Source organism: Pleurodeles waltl, chromosome 2_1 (assembly GCF_031143425.1).
Source record: "Pleurodeles waltl isolate 20211129_DDA chromosome 2_1, aPleWal1.hap1.20221129, whole genome shotgun sequence".
NCBI lineage: Eukaryota > Metazoa > Chordata > Amphibia > Caudata > Salamandridae > Pleurodeles > Pleurodeles waltl.
Genome location: NC_090438.1, coordinates 823,713,445 through 823,730,413, shown reverse-complemented (window position 1 = coordinate 823,730,413; position 16,969 = coordinate 823,713,445). Strand labels below are relative to the sequence as shown.

Below are 16,969 nucleotides of genomic sequence, written 5' to 3'. Positions count from 1 at the left end.
ATGGCGGGATGTGCACAGCATGTGTATCTGCAGCTACACATGCCATCGAACATATATATATATATATATATATGCACACACACACACACACACACACACACACACACACACACACACACACACACACACACACACACACATATTTCATAGATATAGTAAAGGTGTATTTATTAGAAAGGCCTACTTTTTTTCCTTGTTGAATATGCCTTTGGGTTGGAGTTTAGTTTCTCCCCTGCACTTGTGTGGCATAGTTGAATAGCTTGTGTGATCCATCTGGCAATTGAGCCCTAAGTTACAGGTTTTCTCCATATTGTTTGCAAAAGAGACTAACAGTTGCTTTGTCTTCCAGCTTGTCTTTGTTCTTCAATACAGTACATTATAGCGCATCCACCACCTGTTACACTTGCTTGATTTTTTGGGGTTGTGGAAAAAACTTGGTATTTGTATTGTTTGATTTATGTAGAAGTGTGAAACTATTTTAAATAAGAACTGTGAATCTGTTCTCATGACAATTCTGTCAGAAGATCTGTAAAAAAACGGTTCTTGAATATTGAGTGCTTGTATTTCACTCACCCTGCGAAGGAGATGTTATGACCATCAGGAATGCTGTCTTTAGCATGAGCATTTTAAAAGTGGTTTTGGGTAAAAGTTCAAAGGGTGCCTATATTAATTTATAAATTATATATATTGCATCAGTACCACATTTAGCTGCAGGTATCTTTCTTGATGGTGGAATTCTCTTTGCCCCCTCCAAGAACTGTTTTATTACCAGGGCAGTGAAGAAGCTTCTTCCTATGTGACCTCTTGAGTAGGCCATTATTGCAGCTAAGTATACTTTCAAAGATGTATACGTTAACTTGCAGTCTAGTACGTGGGTTGAATATTTTAACACCATTCGGTCTTTAGTGTTTTTCCTTAATAAGCCCCTTTAAGGCACTATAAGGAATATTGTTTCCATCTAGCAATGTAGCAGTTCCTTGATGCTGGTTTTCTTTCTTCTCTAAGAACAGCCATTATGTTTTTTGGCAGCTTTAGATGACCAAATTTTAAAGTCTTCAGGAGTCAAGATGCCAGGCTCAAAGTCTCTGGTTCTGTGTGTAGCAACCTTCCTTCTTCCATTGACTACAGGATTTCTATCAGCTCTGAAAGCCATGTCTGCCTCGCCCACTGAGGAGCAATTAGTATTAGAGTCATTCTGCTTTTCCTGCGTTTGGTGATCATGCTGTCTAACAGTGGTTTCAGGGGGACAGCATATGCAAAAATTCCCGGCTAGTCTATCGACAGAGCATTACCTAAGGATTGGTGGTATGGTTGTCTGAGTGCAAAGTTTTGGAATTTGCGGCCCTAGGTGTTACGAATAGATCTATTTTCAGAGTTCCCCAGCTCTTGAGTTCTCATTCTTGAGAGCATGATGTTTGTCTGCTCAGCCCGTCCACTTTCACATTGTCCTTGCCTGGTAGATGAACTTCTGTTATCTCTATTTTCCTCTGTATTGCCCACTTCCACATTTCTTGTGCTCGCTTCAAAAGAGCAAAACACTGACCCCACCCCCCCTTTCCTGTAAAACATTGTAGTTGTATTGTCTGTTTGGACCAATACTATCTTCCCCAGAAGGTCTTTCTGAACAGCTTTGAAGGCTAGGGAAACTGTCTTTAGTTCCAGGATATTGATATACTGTATGGCCTCCTGTTTCTTCCCGATTCCTTGTACTTCGATCGTGTTCATTTGCGTTCCCCAGCCCACATGAAAGGCATCTGTTTTAACGGTTACTGTTGGGAGTTGGTTATGTAAATGTCCTTTCTTGTGTTATATGTACTTTGTTACACTACACGTTTTCCTGCTGTTGCTTTTGCATGACAACCACTAGATCCAGCCAACCCCTGTGGCTTCTGACCATTTGGTTCTCTAACCATTCCTAAATTGGTCTCCTGTGTAACCTTGAATATGGAATTAAAGAGATGCCTGACACCATCATCCAGAACAATTTCCCCAGAGTCCTCCCTGTCAGATCTTGCCCCTTCTGGTAAAGGCGAGTTTCTAGTAAGAGTGACTGTATTCTCCTTTTCTGAGATATACTTTCCCTTGGATTGAGTTGATCCTTGCTCCCAGAAACCTTTTTTCTTGTTCTGGTGTGAACATCTTCATGTTTGTAGAGACACCCAACGTGAATAGTGCCCTCAATATCTGCTGTATATGCTCTTTGCACTTGCTGTCAGAGTTTGTTATTACTAACCAGTTGTCCAGGTAAGGATAGACATGTATGCCTTGTCTTAGATGTGCTGCTACTGTTGCTAGACACTTTGTGAAGACCCTTGGCACTGATTTTATCCCTAATGCCAGCACTGAACTGGTAGTGAGTCTTGTCAAACCTCAGGTACTTTGTGTTCTGCATTCATTGGGATGTGCAAGTAGGCGCCTTTTAGATTTATAGTTCAGCTTCTTTGCGAGACCTCTTTTCAACGCTGAAGCGTCTTTTCCTCACTGTCTTTCGACGACTATCTTTTCTGGAGACTTTCCACCTGTAGTGTCCCTTTTGAGGGATCAGAGGACCTTTGTCTTGGGGTCTCTGCCTTCGGTCAGTGAGCGTTTAGATGACGAGGCTCTCTTCAATGACAGTCTGTTTTACGAGACTCAGCCAATTATTATGGGGTAGGTGTATCTTTTACCTGCGGTTTCTTCTCTTTCTTGGTAGTCTGGGCTTCTATGTAAACGATTCTTTGGTAGGCATCCAATGTTTCTCCCTCTGCCCCTTCAGCAATGCCTTCCTCGTAGCTTGACAGACAGGTCTCTCAGGGATGGGGTTGGGGGTCTGTCCCTGCGTGGTGTAGTCTGCTTCTCCTTCACCATCTTCAACCTGAACCTGGCATTGCAGTCGTTGCTACGGTGATCTATCATCAGGCAGAAGCTGCAGACTTGTAGATGGCCCTTATGCAACAATTTAGGCAGAACTTGAACAGAGCTTTCTCTATTAAGTCGAACAGGAGCCCCCTCTCTGGGCATTCTCGAAAAAGTCAAGTAAATATTCTCACTTATTCTTGGCCTCCTATGTTACCTCTTCTTGATTTTCTTCCTTGGACTTGTCCAATCTTTCAGCAAACGTCTCTCAAAGTTCACCCAAGCTGCTTTCTTCCTCATGACGGGGAGACTTCAGGCAAACATCCAGACCCAATGGAGGAACCAAAGAATCTGAAGATCGTGACCGAAGGTGGGAGCTTGCAAGGCAGGACATAGGATGCCACAGAAAGCAGCAAATGCGCGATCCGTTGATGCCAAACAGCAACAAAAAAACAAAAAAAATAGAACTACAAAATTTAAGACTTCTGGACCCAGCCACTAGATGGCAGAATAATGCACAGCATGTAAATCCAGAAAAGATTCACGCTGAAAAACATATTTACTATGTTTGAACTATGGGCTTCTTAACCCCTTCTGTGCCTTGGACGAGGTGACCTCGTCCAAGGCTACAGTTCCCGTGTGCCTTGGACGAGGTGACCTCGTCCAAGGCACACGGGAACTTGGGGGAGCGCTAGCGCGCCCCCCCTGTGCACACCCCCCCCCCCCCCCCAAGGCGGGGATGGAAGGGGAAGATGTAACCATTACGTCCTCGGCACGGAGCCCGGAGGAAGCGCTAGCGCTCCCTCCGTGGGGTTCCCCCCCAGCCAGGGATGGAAGGGGGAAGACCTTCCCCTTCCACCCCACCCCCCTATAATGACATCGACGCGCGATCGCGCGCCAACATTACCCACTGCCGGTCGCACTGGAAGCCATTTGCCAGGGGGGAGAGGGGGGCCAGATCGGCCTAATATTTTTAGGCCGATCTGCTCCCAAGGGGGGCAGAGGCCACTAGACGCCAGGGATTTATTTTATTTGTTTATGTTTTACATTTTTAGCGTTGGGGAGCGGCTCCTTGGGCAAGGGTCGCTCCCTTTTGGGGGCATGTTTATTGTGGCCATTTCTGCCCCCCTTGGGGGCAGATCGGCCTATTATTTTTAGGACGATCCAATAGACGCCAGGGATTTCTTATTTACTGTGAAATGTTTTGCGTTGGGGAGCGGCCCCCTTGGGCAAGGGGCGCCCCCCCCCCCCTTTGGGGGCACGTGTAACAAGGCCATTTCTGCCCCCCTTGGGGACAGATCAGCCTATTATTTTTAGGCTGATCTGCCCCCAAGGAGAGAAGAAACCACTAGAACGCCAGGGTTTTAAAAAAATATGTTTATTTATATGGGGGGGCGTCCCCTTGGGCAAGGGGCGCCCCCCCCCCAAGGGGGGGCATTGAACTGTTGGCCATTTCTGCCCCCCCCCCCCCCCTTGGGGGCAGATGGGCCTATTTTTTTTTAGGCCCATCAGCCCCCAAGGGGCGCAGAAGCCACGTAGGCACCAGGGATAGTGTGTGTGTGGTTTGTTTTTTGTTTGGGGGTGGGCCCTTGGGCAAGGGTCGCTCACCCTGGGGACACACTACTAAAGGTATTTTCTGCCCTCCTTGGGGCAGATAGGCCTCTTTTTTAGTAGGCCCATCTGCCCCTATGGCAGAATCCACTTAGGCACCAATTTCTAAATGGTTGATGGTGGGATGTTTGTCAACTGACGAAGTATTTGCATTTGTGATAATTTTTTTCCTCCTTTTTGTTCTAGTTCAAAGCTTTTGCTTTCTTTGCTGTGGCTCCTTGTGGTTTTGGCAGTGGCTGACCTGCGGTTTGCATAGTTGCATGTTTTAGGTAAGTAAAAACAATTTACTCCAAAGGAGTATTGTTGCCATGCATGAATGACATGTTTGTAGGTGGTGTACTAAATGCAGGTTTGTGTGAAATTGTCCTTAGATTTGTGCACAATGATATTTGTGTGGTCTTATTTCTAATTTGCTTTTCTTTCTTTCTTTTTAGTGGAATATCATTGGTGATTGCTGTGTCTGTGCAGAGTAGTTGCTGGTGATTCAAGCTTTTTCAGGCAAGTGAGCGGTATAGTTTTTGAGTTTATAACTCTTACTAATAAAGCTACACTTTATTACTTATCTTACACAGTGCTGGTTGTTGGTGGTGCATTTGTCCAGTTAATTTTCGTAGGAAAGATGATGGCTAGCCGCAGGATGACCACTCAGCAGGTGGTTGGTATGCTTTTTGAGTCATTGTCTGATCATGATTATGAGACGGACTCTGCATCTGAGGCAGAGGAGGAAGTGAGGGATTCTGGCAGTGAAGTTTCTGCCGGAGAGGAATCTTCTGATGAGGAAGCCACACTCAGTGCAGATGAAGGGCCTGTTTCAGAGGAGGACACTGATGTGCCATTAGTGCAGCAACCTGGGGCTGAAAGGTTTCCTGTTAGAAGACCTGAACTCTTAGTTGCCCCAAACATGGAGCAGCCAGAGTTGCCTGCCTTTACTGGTCACCCAGGGTGTAGTCAATACTGAGAACTTTTTGCCTGTCAATTTCTTTGAGTTATTTGTGGATGATGTGTTTTTGGAAGAGATTGTCGAGCAGACTAATTTGTATGCGGAGCAGTATTTGAGGGACAACGCTGCTAGACTTAGGCCGCACTCTAGAGCTGCCCAGTGGATTCCCACCAATTTGGAGGAGATTAAAAGGTTTTTAGGTTTAACTCTTTTGATGGGGTTGATAAGGAAGCCGTCACTGGCTTCTTATTGGTCTACTAGTCCCTTGATGGCAACAGCTATATTTCCTGCAACAATGAGTCTTAATCGGTATTTGCTTCTTCTTAGGATGCTGACAATGCATTAGCCTTGCCACGAGATCACCCTGATTCTGACCGTCTTTTTAAGATTAGACCTGTCCTTGATCATTTTGTAGATCGGTTTTCAGAGGTCTATGTTCCAGGCAAAGAAATAGCTGTGGACGAGTCTTTGGTCCTCTTCAAGGGCCGTTTGGTTTTTATGCAGTACATTCCTAGCAAGTGGGCACGATGTGGAATTAAATTGTATATGCCGTCTGAAAGTAGTACAGGATATGTGTATAATTTCCGTGTCTACACTGGTAGGGATTCCAGTATTGGCCACCCTGGTTGTCCTCCCACTTTTGGAGTTACTGAGAAAATTGTGTGGGAACTTGGTAGACGACTGTTCAACAAAGGTCACCATTTGTATGTTGATAACTTTTACACTGGAGTGCAGTTGTTCAAGGAATTGTTTAGAGTGGACACTGTTACTTGTGGCACAATTCGTTGTAACCGGAAAGGCTATCCAAGGGAGCTTGTCTGTAAAAAACTTGAGGGGACAGTGCAGTGCCTTGAGGAATGATGAGCTGCTAGCATTGAAGTTTTCAGACAGGAGGGATGTCTACATGCTAAGTACCATCCATGATGAGTACTTCCCCCGTGACTGTTTGGGGCCAGGTTGAAGTGCGAAACCTGTGTGCATTTTAGATTATAATAAGCACATGAGAGGTGTAGATAGAGTTGATCAGAGGTTGGAACCTTCTACTGCTATTCGTAAGTCTTACATTTGGTTTAAGTCAGCAATTCACCTCTTCCATTTAGCAACTTTTAATGCTTTTATTGTGTTTAAGGATAGGTCTCCAGAGTCAAAGATGACATTTGTGAAATTTCCGGAGTCAGTGATAGAGAGCCTTATTGTGGTGGAACAGGCCAGAGTTCCTAGAGAAGCAGTGGTGGAGGATGTGGCTGGATTGAAAGATTGCCACTTTGCTGAGCACATTCCTCCCACACCCAAAAAAGGCTTTCCAGCTAAGAAATGTAGAGTGTGTTTTCGAAGAGGTATCCAGAGGGAGACTCTAATGTACTGCCCAGATTGTCCTTCAAAGCCTGGGCTGTGTGTGGGTGGTTGTTTTAAGAATTACCATACCCAGAAGAATTACTGGGAACAACCATGAGTGTAAACTCATGTCTGTTTTGTATTTTCATGTGTTCAGTTTCATGGTTTGCATTTGTCATGTACTTAGAGCTTTTGTGTTTGTAGTTTTGTAATTAATTCTAATTAGTTAGGGGTTTCTTTGTTTAAAAAAAAAAAAAGTGAAGCCATTGTGTGTGGAGTGGGGCTTGGCTGAGGGTGTACATAGTGTACATATTGACTTGCTGTTGGCTACTGCAACACACTGTCAGCCAAACACCAGTCCAAACACTCCCATCAGCTGGTGTGATTGTTGTATCAGGCATGTAGGCATATGTAAGTGATGGGCCCTTGAGTGGCGCTGTCTGTCGATGAGTGTTGTAATGTGCTGGGCCCGTGGCTGTCGGCGTGAATGGTCTTGTGCGTGTCATGTATGAAAGGTGTGTGAATGGACTGTAAAGTGGTTGGTGCCTTGCCGTGGCTTTACAGCTCACGAACTGTGAGTCATTGGTTCAGTTTTTTGGCCTTTCAGTTATTAACAGTGCATTTCATTTTTGTGAAATCTCTTGTTAATAAAATTTGATCCACTGAACCATCACTCACCCTCGTGCCAAATCCAACCAGTATGTGTGGTAAAAATGACAAAACCTGCTCCGCTGTAATTAGGCATCGCAGCACACATGTGACACGCTAGGTGCCTTGGGTGGGACCCCAATGAGGAGGCATGCCTCCAACTTGGTTGGTGGGTGAGGGGTCTTTTTCACATAACCTAAGTGCGTTTCTTTTCACAATTTTAGTGTTTGGCACATCACAGACGTATGTGGACACATCAAAATGATATATTACAAAACTACCTGTGTTTGGGGGGGAGCACCTATGTTTTTGGTCCTGGGTGCGGCCTTCATCTAGGGAAACCTACCAAAACCAGACATTTTTTTAAACTAGACACCCCAAGGAGTCCAGGGAGATGTGGCTTGCGTGGATCCCCCAACATTTTCTTACCCAGACTCCTCTGCAAACCTCAAAATTTGCTTACAAAAGCATATTTTTCTGACTTTTGTTTGTAAGATCACCGCTCCAACACAAAATTCTAACTCCCCAGCGTTCCCCTCAGTCTCCCAAGTAAAATGACTCCTCACTTGTGTGGGTCCCCAAAGCAGAGTCAGCCTAAAGATGTATAAATTTGTGGCTCCTCTCAGATTCCAGAACTTTCTGTCACCGAAACGTGAGGAAAATGTGCTTTTTAGCCAAATTTGGAGGTTTGCAAAGGATTCTGGGTAACAGAACCTGGTCAGAGCCCCACAAGTCACCCCATCTTGGATTCCCCTAGGTCTCTAGTTTTCAAAAATGCACAGGTTTGGTAGGTTTCCCCTAGGTGCCGGCTGAGCTAGAGGCAAAAATCTACAGGCAGGCACTTTGCAAAAAACACCTATGTTTTCTGTCAAAAAATGGGATTTGTCCACGTTGTGCTTTGGGGCATTTCCTGTCGCAGGCACTAGGCCTACCCACACAAGTAAGGTACCATTTTTATCGGGAGACTTGGGGGAACACAGAATAGCAAAACAAGTGTTATTGCCCGTTGTCTTTCTCTACATTTTTTCCTTCCAAATATAAGAGTGTGTAAAGACGTCTATTTGAGAAATGCCCTGTAATTCACATGCTAGTATGGGCACCCCGGAATTCAGAGATGTGCAAATAACCACTGCTTCTCAACACCTTATCTTGTGCCCATTTTGGAAATATAAAGATTTTCTTGATAGATATTTTTTACTCTTTATATTTCAGCAAATGAATTGCTGTATACCCGGGATAGAATGAAAACCCACTGCAGGGTGCAGCTCATTTACTGGCTCTGGGTACCTAGGGTTCTTGATGAACCTACAAGCCCTATATATCCCCGCAACCAGAAGAGTCCAGCAGACGTAACGATATATTACTTTAAAAAATCTGACATTTCAGGAAAAAGTTAGAGTAAAACGTAGAGACAAATTGCAGTTTTTTTTCACCTGAATTTCAATATTGTTTTTTTTTTCAGTTGTTATTTTCTGTAGGAAACCCTTGTAGGATCTACACAAATTACCCCTTGCTAAATTCAGAATTTGGTCTACTTTTCAGAAATGTTTAGGTTTCTGGGATCCAGCATTGGTGTCATGCCCATTTCTGTCACTGACTGGAAGGAGGCTGAAAGCACAAAAAACTGTAAAAATGGGATATGTCCCAGTAAAATGCCAAAATTGTGTTGAAAAATTGGGTTTTCTGATTCAAGTCTGCCTGTTCCTGAAAGCTGGGAAGCTGGTGATTTTTAGCACCGCAAACCCTTTGTTGATGCCATTTTCAGGGGGAAAAAAAAACCACAAGCCTTCTTCTGCAGCCCCTTTTTCCCATTTTTTTTTTTTTTTTTTTTTTAAACGAAATTTTCACTGTATTTTGGCTAATTTCTTGGCCTCCTTCAGGGGTACCCACAAAGTCTGGGTACCTCTAGAATCCCTAGGTTGTTGGAAAAAAGGATGCAAATTTGGCGTGGGTAGCTTATGTGAACAAAAAGTTATGCGGGCCTAAGCGCGAACTGCCCCAAATAGCCAAACAAAGGCTTGGCACAGGAGGGGGAATAGGCCTGGCAGCGAAGTGGTTAAAAAGACCAAAGTACTTATACTCCTTCACCACCTTTAATTGTGTCCCATTTAACCACCACTTCTGCTTGACTTTCCCTATATCACTTCTGGAAAATACCATCACTTCTTTTAAAGACATTCTTTATAGGGTTTTTTTTCCCCATACAGTTAAGAGTCGATAAACTAGCAACATAAAATAGTATATAGCGAATCTCAAGGAACTAATAGTCTATCTAGGTAACTTCTAGTTAGGATAGCATAAAAGGAAAGTGCAGGAAATTAATACTATCATTGACCTTACTGGCATCTGTTAAAATGCGATATTTATAGATATGCCAACATGATTCAACAACTAAAAGTTTAAAATCTAGTGAGTGATATCTCCTACACAACTGGTAGAACTAGAAAATGTAACCTGGTTACAAAAAGACAACAAAGCGAATCATAACCTATTAATTGTGAAGGTTATATAAAAGAGAGAAGTGTACATAAGCTGTTAAACGGCTTCATAGTATAAACATGTAAAGTCTTAAATGCCAACGTGCGGTAACTGTATGGATGTCCGAAGATCAATAAACTGTCATTCACTTTGCTTAACCATGCATATGTAAGAACAAGGTGCAAAATGTCCAAACTGCTTCCCTTAGCCAGTCAGGCGAGCTAGTTGAATGCAGTACTGATGTTAAACAGTTCATAAACTGATGTACTGATAACAGGTAGGTGCGACAATCCTAGTGCGGACCACGGATAGAACGCACCACTCCATTTTGGAAACTAGGAATGTAACAAGTTTAGGTACAGGTGGTTTTCACTACCCAATGCCTATTACATTAGTCGCATGGGTATTGTGGTGCAGATCTGGTGGCCTATGCGGCTGCCTATATGTTTAAAGTAACTGAGAAAAAAATGGAATCGGAGTGAGGGCAGAGAGTGTTATTGCACCCTTACAATGACTAATATTATGTTTGATAAAAGAAGATGTAGAAAGCCTGCAAAGAAACGGTGTAAGGTTAAAATTGGTAGACGAGGGGAGAATACAGCTACTTATAAGCAACGGGAAAAGAAACACATGATTAACAGCACTGAATAACAGTAACTGCACTAACTCTAAAAACAGAGGGCACTCCCCTTTAAATGAATAATATTCGACCAAAAGCCGATACATCTAATGAAACAGAAACATGAAAGGTACTAACACTGTCCAAGCCCACGCATCCATTGCATTAACAAATGAGATGCGGTGCCAAGAGCACGCAAGAACTACAACTGAGAAGGCCAGGCGGTCACGTTAAGTTGACAACAGCGCTTCCGATGCTCGTAGGGAAACATTCAGGCGTGAAATGGGAGTTCACCCTAACTTCGAAACTGCAACATGTTTTAATGGACAACAACCTTTAAAAACTGTGTATGCTTTAAACAGTCCTGTAATTCAGTATGAACAATTGATGAGACCCCAAACAACTACTGCCACTGTATAACATTCGATCGTCAAATTAAAAAAAGCCTCCCTTCCATGTGTGATCCTGGATATTCATATTCACCTACGCCATCAATGCAGAATAAGTAACAGTGCAAGTGCTTGCCCTTTACCAGTGCATATTGGCATTCCTTTTCTCCTGACGCAAACAAATCCACTGATCGTGTTATCGTGTACTTCAAAGTGAAGTGTTGTTCCGGAGTGTAAGATTAATTACTCAGCTTTTTCTTCCTGGCCTATTGCCACTCTTCCCCCAGTTTACCAAGTCTACCTACCCCCTCTTGATTACTGCTACAAGAGCCAATGCTCTTCTGTACTGTTCATTGAGGATTATATTTTCTTTAGATATAGGTGCCAGGATACAGGAACATTTCACCATGAGTGCTAAGTTATTGCTGGGCTATGCCTTCTATAGGACTTTGCGGGTCCCTAAGGGAGGCTAGCAGAGCAATGGGACCAAGGATGGGGAGCTCCCTCACTTCAATCTTTGCTATCTCACCCCTGGTCATCCATTTCCTTCGGAGTTCTGGCACTATTTTATGCAGTCATGTTTGTGTAGCAGTCAACGAGGGCCCAGTGATGTCTAGACTTCCCAAAGTTTAGAATACTTCCAATGATAAAGCCCCTACACTCCATGTGTAAGACAGACCCTTCTTCATATACTTTTATTAGAGGTCTGTGTTCCGTTACCGAATTGGAACCATCCCAGTGATTAGGTTGAGGTACTCCTGCTCTATAGTCCACACAAGAGAGTATCAGAATTCCAGTCAGTGCATATATATACTGTTATGGTTGAAATTCAAGCTATATAACCTCCTATGGTAAGACAGAATGATCACTTGGTGCTATGTTTGCATTGGCAGAGAAGTCCCTTGCTCTACTGTCATCTAGTCACATGGTCAATTTCTCCTTCCATTTTTTATGCCTACATTTTAGCTCATTTTCCCAGCTACCACTCTTCCCTTCCATTCCATTCCTTGTAGCTCTTCTACCTCATAGGAAGGGAAAAACCTACTTTTCTAGAGTAACATTTTTAAACTCCAACAGATTTAACAACAGAAAAAGCAAAACTTGCATTCCTGTAACACCAATTCTCAATCCAGGGTACCTCCAGTGAATTAAAAAAAAAAAAAAAAAAAAAAAAAAAACACATACACCCTCTTTTCCTGTACAGCCACTAGAAAAGAGGGGAAGAGTTTGGTGTATTTTCCCATATTTCACCAGACAGTTAAACGTAATTGATCGAGCAACTGTGACGCATGCAGGGATTGTGGTAGTTGTGTTGCATTAACAGGATCATGCAGTTTCAGGTTTAATGATGGTATGTATGTGGGAACTCAACCTTTACATTTCCGTCTTAAGAAGGACAACATGAAGACTATTAGAGAAGATGCAGCTTCATGTAGTTTTTGAACACAACAAATTGCTTCTCCCTACCTAGGCACCATTTGTTTTGAGATAATTTTTTTACGTCTGGTAAAGTGCAATGAAATCCTATTGTACATAACATACGAGCCAATAAAACCAGATTGTTATGTGTATTCCAACATGACTTGGACATTTGGAGTGCAGTAAAGAGGGCACTTTAAAATCATGTCCTTGACCACTCCATCACAACACAATGGGAGTCGGGGTAACCAAACAAAGCATGTACTGCTCCCTAAACACAAGCAAACACAACAAAGTACATTTGGTTAATTGGAAAAATATGTACTCACAAAAAATATATATTTTATCAAGGACGAGAACCTTCACCCACTCTTAGGAGGCATGCTTCATCATTGGGTTGCTCCTCACACCAGGACCAATGGCATCAGGTGTCAGCTACACTGTAAATCAGAGAGGAGCTCTTGAGGTGTTTACAGATAATGTGGGCCCGTGTGAAAACAATGGTATGGGTGAGGCGTGCTGAATGTGTATGTAAAGTCAACTAAAACTACCTCTTAGGAGGCTGAATCAAACTGTATTCTGGTGCCCACAAGGGATAGATTAAAAAGATCAAGGGGGGTGAAGCAGAGTAAAAAAAAAAAACGTCACCCATTTGCAAATATGGTCAACATGTTTCTGCACCACTCATGACCCTGCTACAATAAAAAATGGTAATAAAGTAGATACAGACCGTGAACTACAAGCTTAGTCTGGGAGGGCCACAGACTTAATCATCCACAAGTTAGGTGCTTATGGCAACTCTAGCCTGTAATAGGGCAACCTACATAACAGTGCCATGTTGCAGAGTAACCTACATCTATGGTCCCGAAGAAAGCCTACACCTTGTAGCAAGGTCATGAGTCGGGCAGAAACAGGTTGACCATTTTTGCACTGGGTTGAACTATTTATTCTGGAGTCCCCAAGGGATAGCATCAAACGATCAAGGAGGATTAAAGTTTACGTCCAACGTACCAAAAGGTAGTTTTAATTCACTTTACATACACATTCAGTAGTCTGTACTCCTCAACCATAACATAATTTTCACAAGAAACCACATTATCTGAAAACACCTCAAAAGCTCCTTCCTATTACAGAGTGTTGTGGCCCACACCATGTACCATTGGTCCTGGTGTGAGGAGGGACTCAGTGATGAAGCATGGCACCTAAGGGTGGGTGAGGGTTTGCGTCCTTAGTAAAATAATTTTGATAAGTACAGATACACATTTTTCTTATTAACCACACATACCTCATGTTGCTTCACCATTGCATCTCACTCTACAAGAGGATGACCAGATGGCTGAGAAACTGAATGGAAATCGAGAAATATATTTAGGATTGATAGGTACAAATTAATTTATACAGATGAAATCACTTTTGAGGTCTCTGCCATCTGCATAAAGTGGACTGATTCCATTTGGAGATTAAAGTGATCCATGTTTGTGGGGATTAAGTAATTAAGTAGGCAGTTAAATAAGGGAATAATGGACTTAAAGTAAAAGGAGCACTAGTACTGCAGGAAGTGTTAGTTTGGATTTGTTTTGGATGCGTGATGTATTTTTAGACTTGTAGATTTATGTAGAAATTTGAATATTTTGGTAATTAGACTGTAATAGTTATTTACATTAGAAAATAAATTAGTAGTTACAAATTAGATGCAAAGATAATGGATTGTTATACTGTCCCTTTAGAATGATTATTTCGATTACGATGATTTATATGTATGACTTATTATGAAAAGAGATTGAGGCCTTCATTTAACAGGAGTATCTTGACTACCATTTTGAAAATAGAATTCACAAGAAATCTATTAATTGTGGTGTAGTTCTACAAACTGTGCACAAACAGACCAGACATTTTAGCAAAACGCCAGTTAGACCGCAAACAAAATCTGGCACCTCAATGATTTTCCTGCCAAACAGTAAAAAGAAGGTTTTTTTTGTCCCCCAGTGTCAATTGCAATGCAATATTTTTATTAACCGGAAATGAATCCAAACAGTCTGCTTACCTTTGGGGTTTAGTTTTGGGATATTCCCATTGTAGTCACGATGGCAAGTTTTTAGTGGACTGCTAGTTTCAGTCTCTTCAGGACAAAGATACACATCAACAGGGCCCTGGGTGCTCGTTAAATGAATTTGTAGGTTCTATATAAAACAGAAAAGAAACAGAATCACTTAAAGAGGCTTTTATATAACACAATCAAGAAGTTTAGTTCTTCATAAGAGACAAGCAGCACAGTTGTGACCTTTGTTCAAGAGCACTCTGTGCAGCCTCAGTGCCCTATGGGTCAGTCCATTAAAAGCAACACCTTCTAAAGTAGCAATTCCCTGTGCTTTAAAATTGTATTTCATTACAGACACAGGATCAATGCTTTCTAAAAATGAGCAAATAAGCCAGCAGGGTCCCCCCCCCCCCCCCCAGTAGAAGCTCTAGTATCATGGACTACTGTGTCATCTGCAGCCTTCTCTGTCAAAGACTTTTTAGTATGTTAGTTTGAACTTCACTTTAGAAGCTAGAAATGCAGAGCCATCCATGACGTCTGAATTGTTCCGGTCACCATTTTTCTTGCTGCTGTGCCTGCAGCATCCAAGCCTGACTTTAGGCTAATGTTGGCAATACTTTTCCTTTTTTCTGCCAGTCCTTTAGCTCGTTTGGTATTGATCTGGCACGTGTTTCATCAGCTCCGCCATTTTCTTCTAATTTTGATGGGCATATTGGTTGAGAAGTGCACTTGAACTGGCAATTCTCCATTGTGTTGCTGCGCCTTTTTCAAAATTTGTGCCCACCTTGGAGATCCTCTTACTCTTCCTGTCAGGTGGGGGCCAGTGGCAGTAGGAATGTTTGTTCCTTCTCTGGCTGTGGCCACAATGACAGAATCTGTCACCACATTACCTCATCTGTAAGTGTAAAATGTGGAGAAATGTTTATATTTTTTCTCCACTCTTGGAGTAAAAGCTCGACAATTAGCTGGCTCGTTAAAGGCCTCTCTTCCTTGATCTATGATGCTTGGTAGCATGGGAAAATATTGCACTTAACTCTGTGATGGTACTAGGTGTTTCTAATAAAACTCAAGTTTTTGCTTTTCCTCTTCCAACTGTACTCCATATTTATCTGCTGCCTTTTTCACCAGCTGGTTGTACATCATTAAGATCAGAGGGTGATTATCTTGAAGGGTATGAACCAATGTTTTCTTCGGGGGAATCTGTCTCAATGTCTTGCCATTCTTCCTCTCCTGGTAGAATCTTTGCACCTCTGCTTCTTCCTCCTGGTAGAGGATTTCTTGTTCCTCCTCTTGAGGCTCAGGGGTGAGGGGTAGTTCTAGTTTCTTGAAAGCTTCCTCTCTTGCTTCTTCCATTGTGCCTTTGAAGGAACTTTGAATGGCAAACTTTTTTTTTTTTTTAAATATGGTCGCCATTGCAGCCTAGAGTCTACTCTTTTTACGCTCTACCTCGAGTGAGTGTTTTTTGTCGTGGACACTTCTGTGTATTCTTTTTCAGAAATGAGGCCTCTACGTCTGTTGTAGCTGCGGTCTCCTTTTCTTGACTGACTGTCTTTCGACGTCAAAGATTTTTCGGCATGCCTTTACCTCCTGCATTATCTTTGGATTGGGACTTTAGGGGGGTCCTCTGTGCTTTGCCTTCGGTGGGCAAGATCTTTGGCGAAGAGGCTGGCTTCTTTTTTTTTAGCCCATTTTAGACTCAACTGCTCCCATCCTTTTCAGAGTTACCTGTGTGTGCTTCTCCTTCAGTTGCTTGTGTGTTTTTTCAACAACGATGATGGTCATGTTGAAAAGAGATTCTTACCCTTCCTTAGTGCCATTATCCTGGTTTGCTTCGGAGCCTGAAATCTCCAAGTGAAGTGGTATCTTTCTTGCCCTGCATTGCGTAGTGTGCATGCCTCTGTTTCTCTAGAGTCTTTATGACCCAATGACTGTCTTTATGCAAACTGATGTCACTCTGGGCAGAAACTAAACTGAGTATTTTCCATTTCAAGAGGAGGGGGGGGGGTGAGCTCTGTTCGAGCATTCTCCATTTCTATTCCTGGAAAAAAGTGGTATAGACACCTACTTCATCTCAACAATCTTCACCTGCTTATAGCTTTAGTTTTTCTCTCTCTAGATCTTAGACGGCAATGACATGTTACTTACCCTGTAAGCTTAGGTTCATGGCATGTAGTGCTGTAGATTCACATGCTCTGGAAAAAGGATATGTACCACCTCTCGTCCTACATTTGCTTGTTGGCGTGCTAAAGCATCCACACAATGTTTAGTGAAAGTGTGTGGAGTAGACCATGTACCTGCTTTACAGATTTCAATAATAGAAGTTGAAAACCCACTTAGTTGTAAAGACTCGAATTTGTGATTCGGTTATGGTATGAAATTGGTACTCAGAGTCAAAATGATGTATCCAGGAATATTTATTAATAACAGCCGACACATGTTTCGCCCCCAGTGAGTAAAAACTAGACCTACTCACACCACACTGTAATATCAATATTACTAACAACTATCTTATGTCCTTCTTCTCAAGCCTTGTCCTTATGTATTATTTACAACCATGAAAAAGCCTCAGGTGAACTCACCACCAGGGGGCAAAACACGTGTCGGCTGTACAGTCACTAATTTACAAGACTGTATTTATAAAGGACAACAAGTGCCTT

At 42.6% G+C, this 16,969-nt stretch overlaps 1 protein-coding gene across 1 annotated transcript in view; it reads right to left on the bottom strand.

Moving 5' to 3' along the window:
• The window catches only part of E2F3 (E2F transcription factor 3), a 147,325-nt gene that overhangs the window by 11,108 nt on the left and 119,248 nt on the right, over positions 1–16,969 (bottom strand). Inside the window, exon 6 of the mRNA XM_069218766.1 lies at positions 14,319–14,454. Coding sequence (XP_069074867.1) covers positions 14,319–14,454 — 136 coding nt within the window. The remainder of the gene's footprint in view (positions 1–14,318; positions 14,455–16,969) is intronic.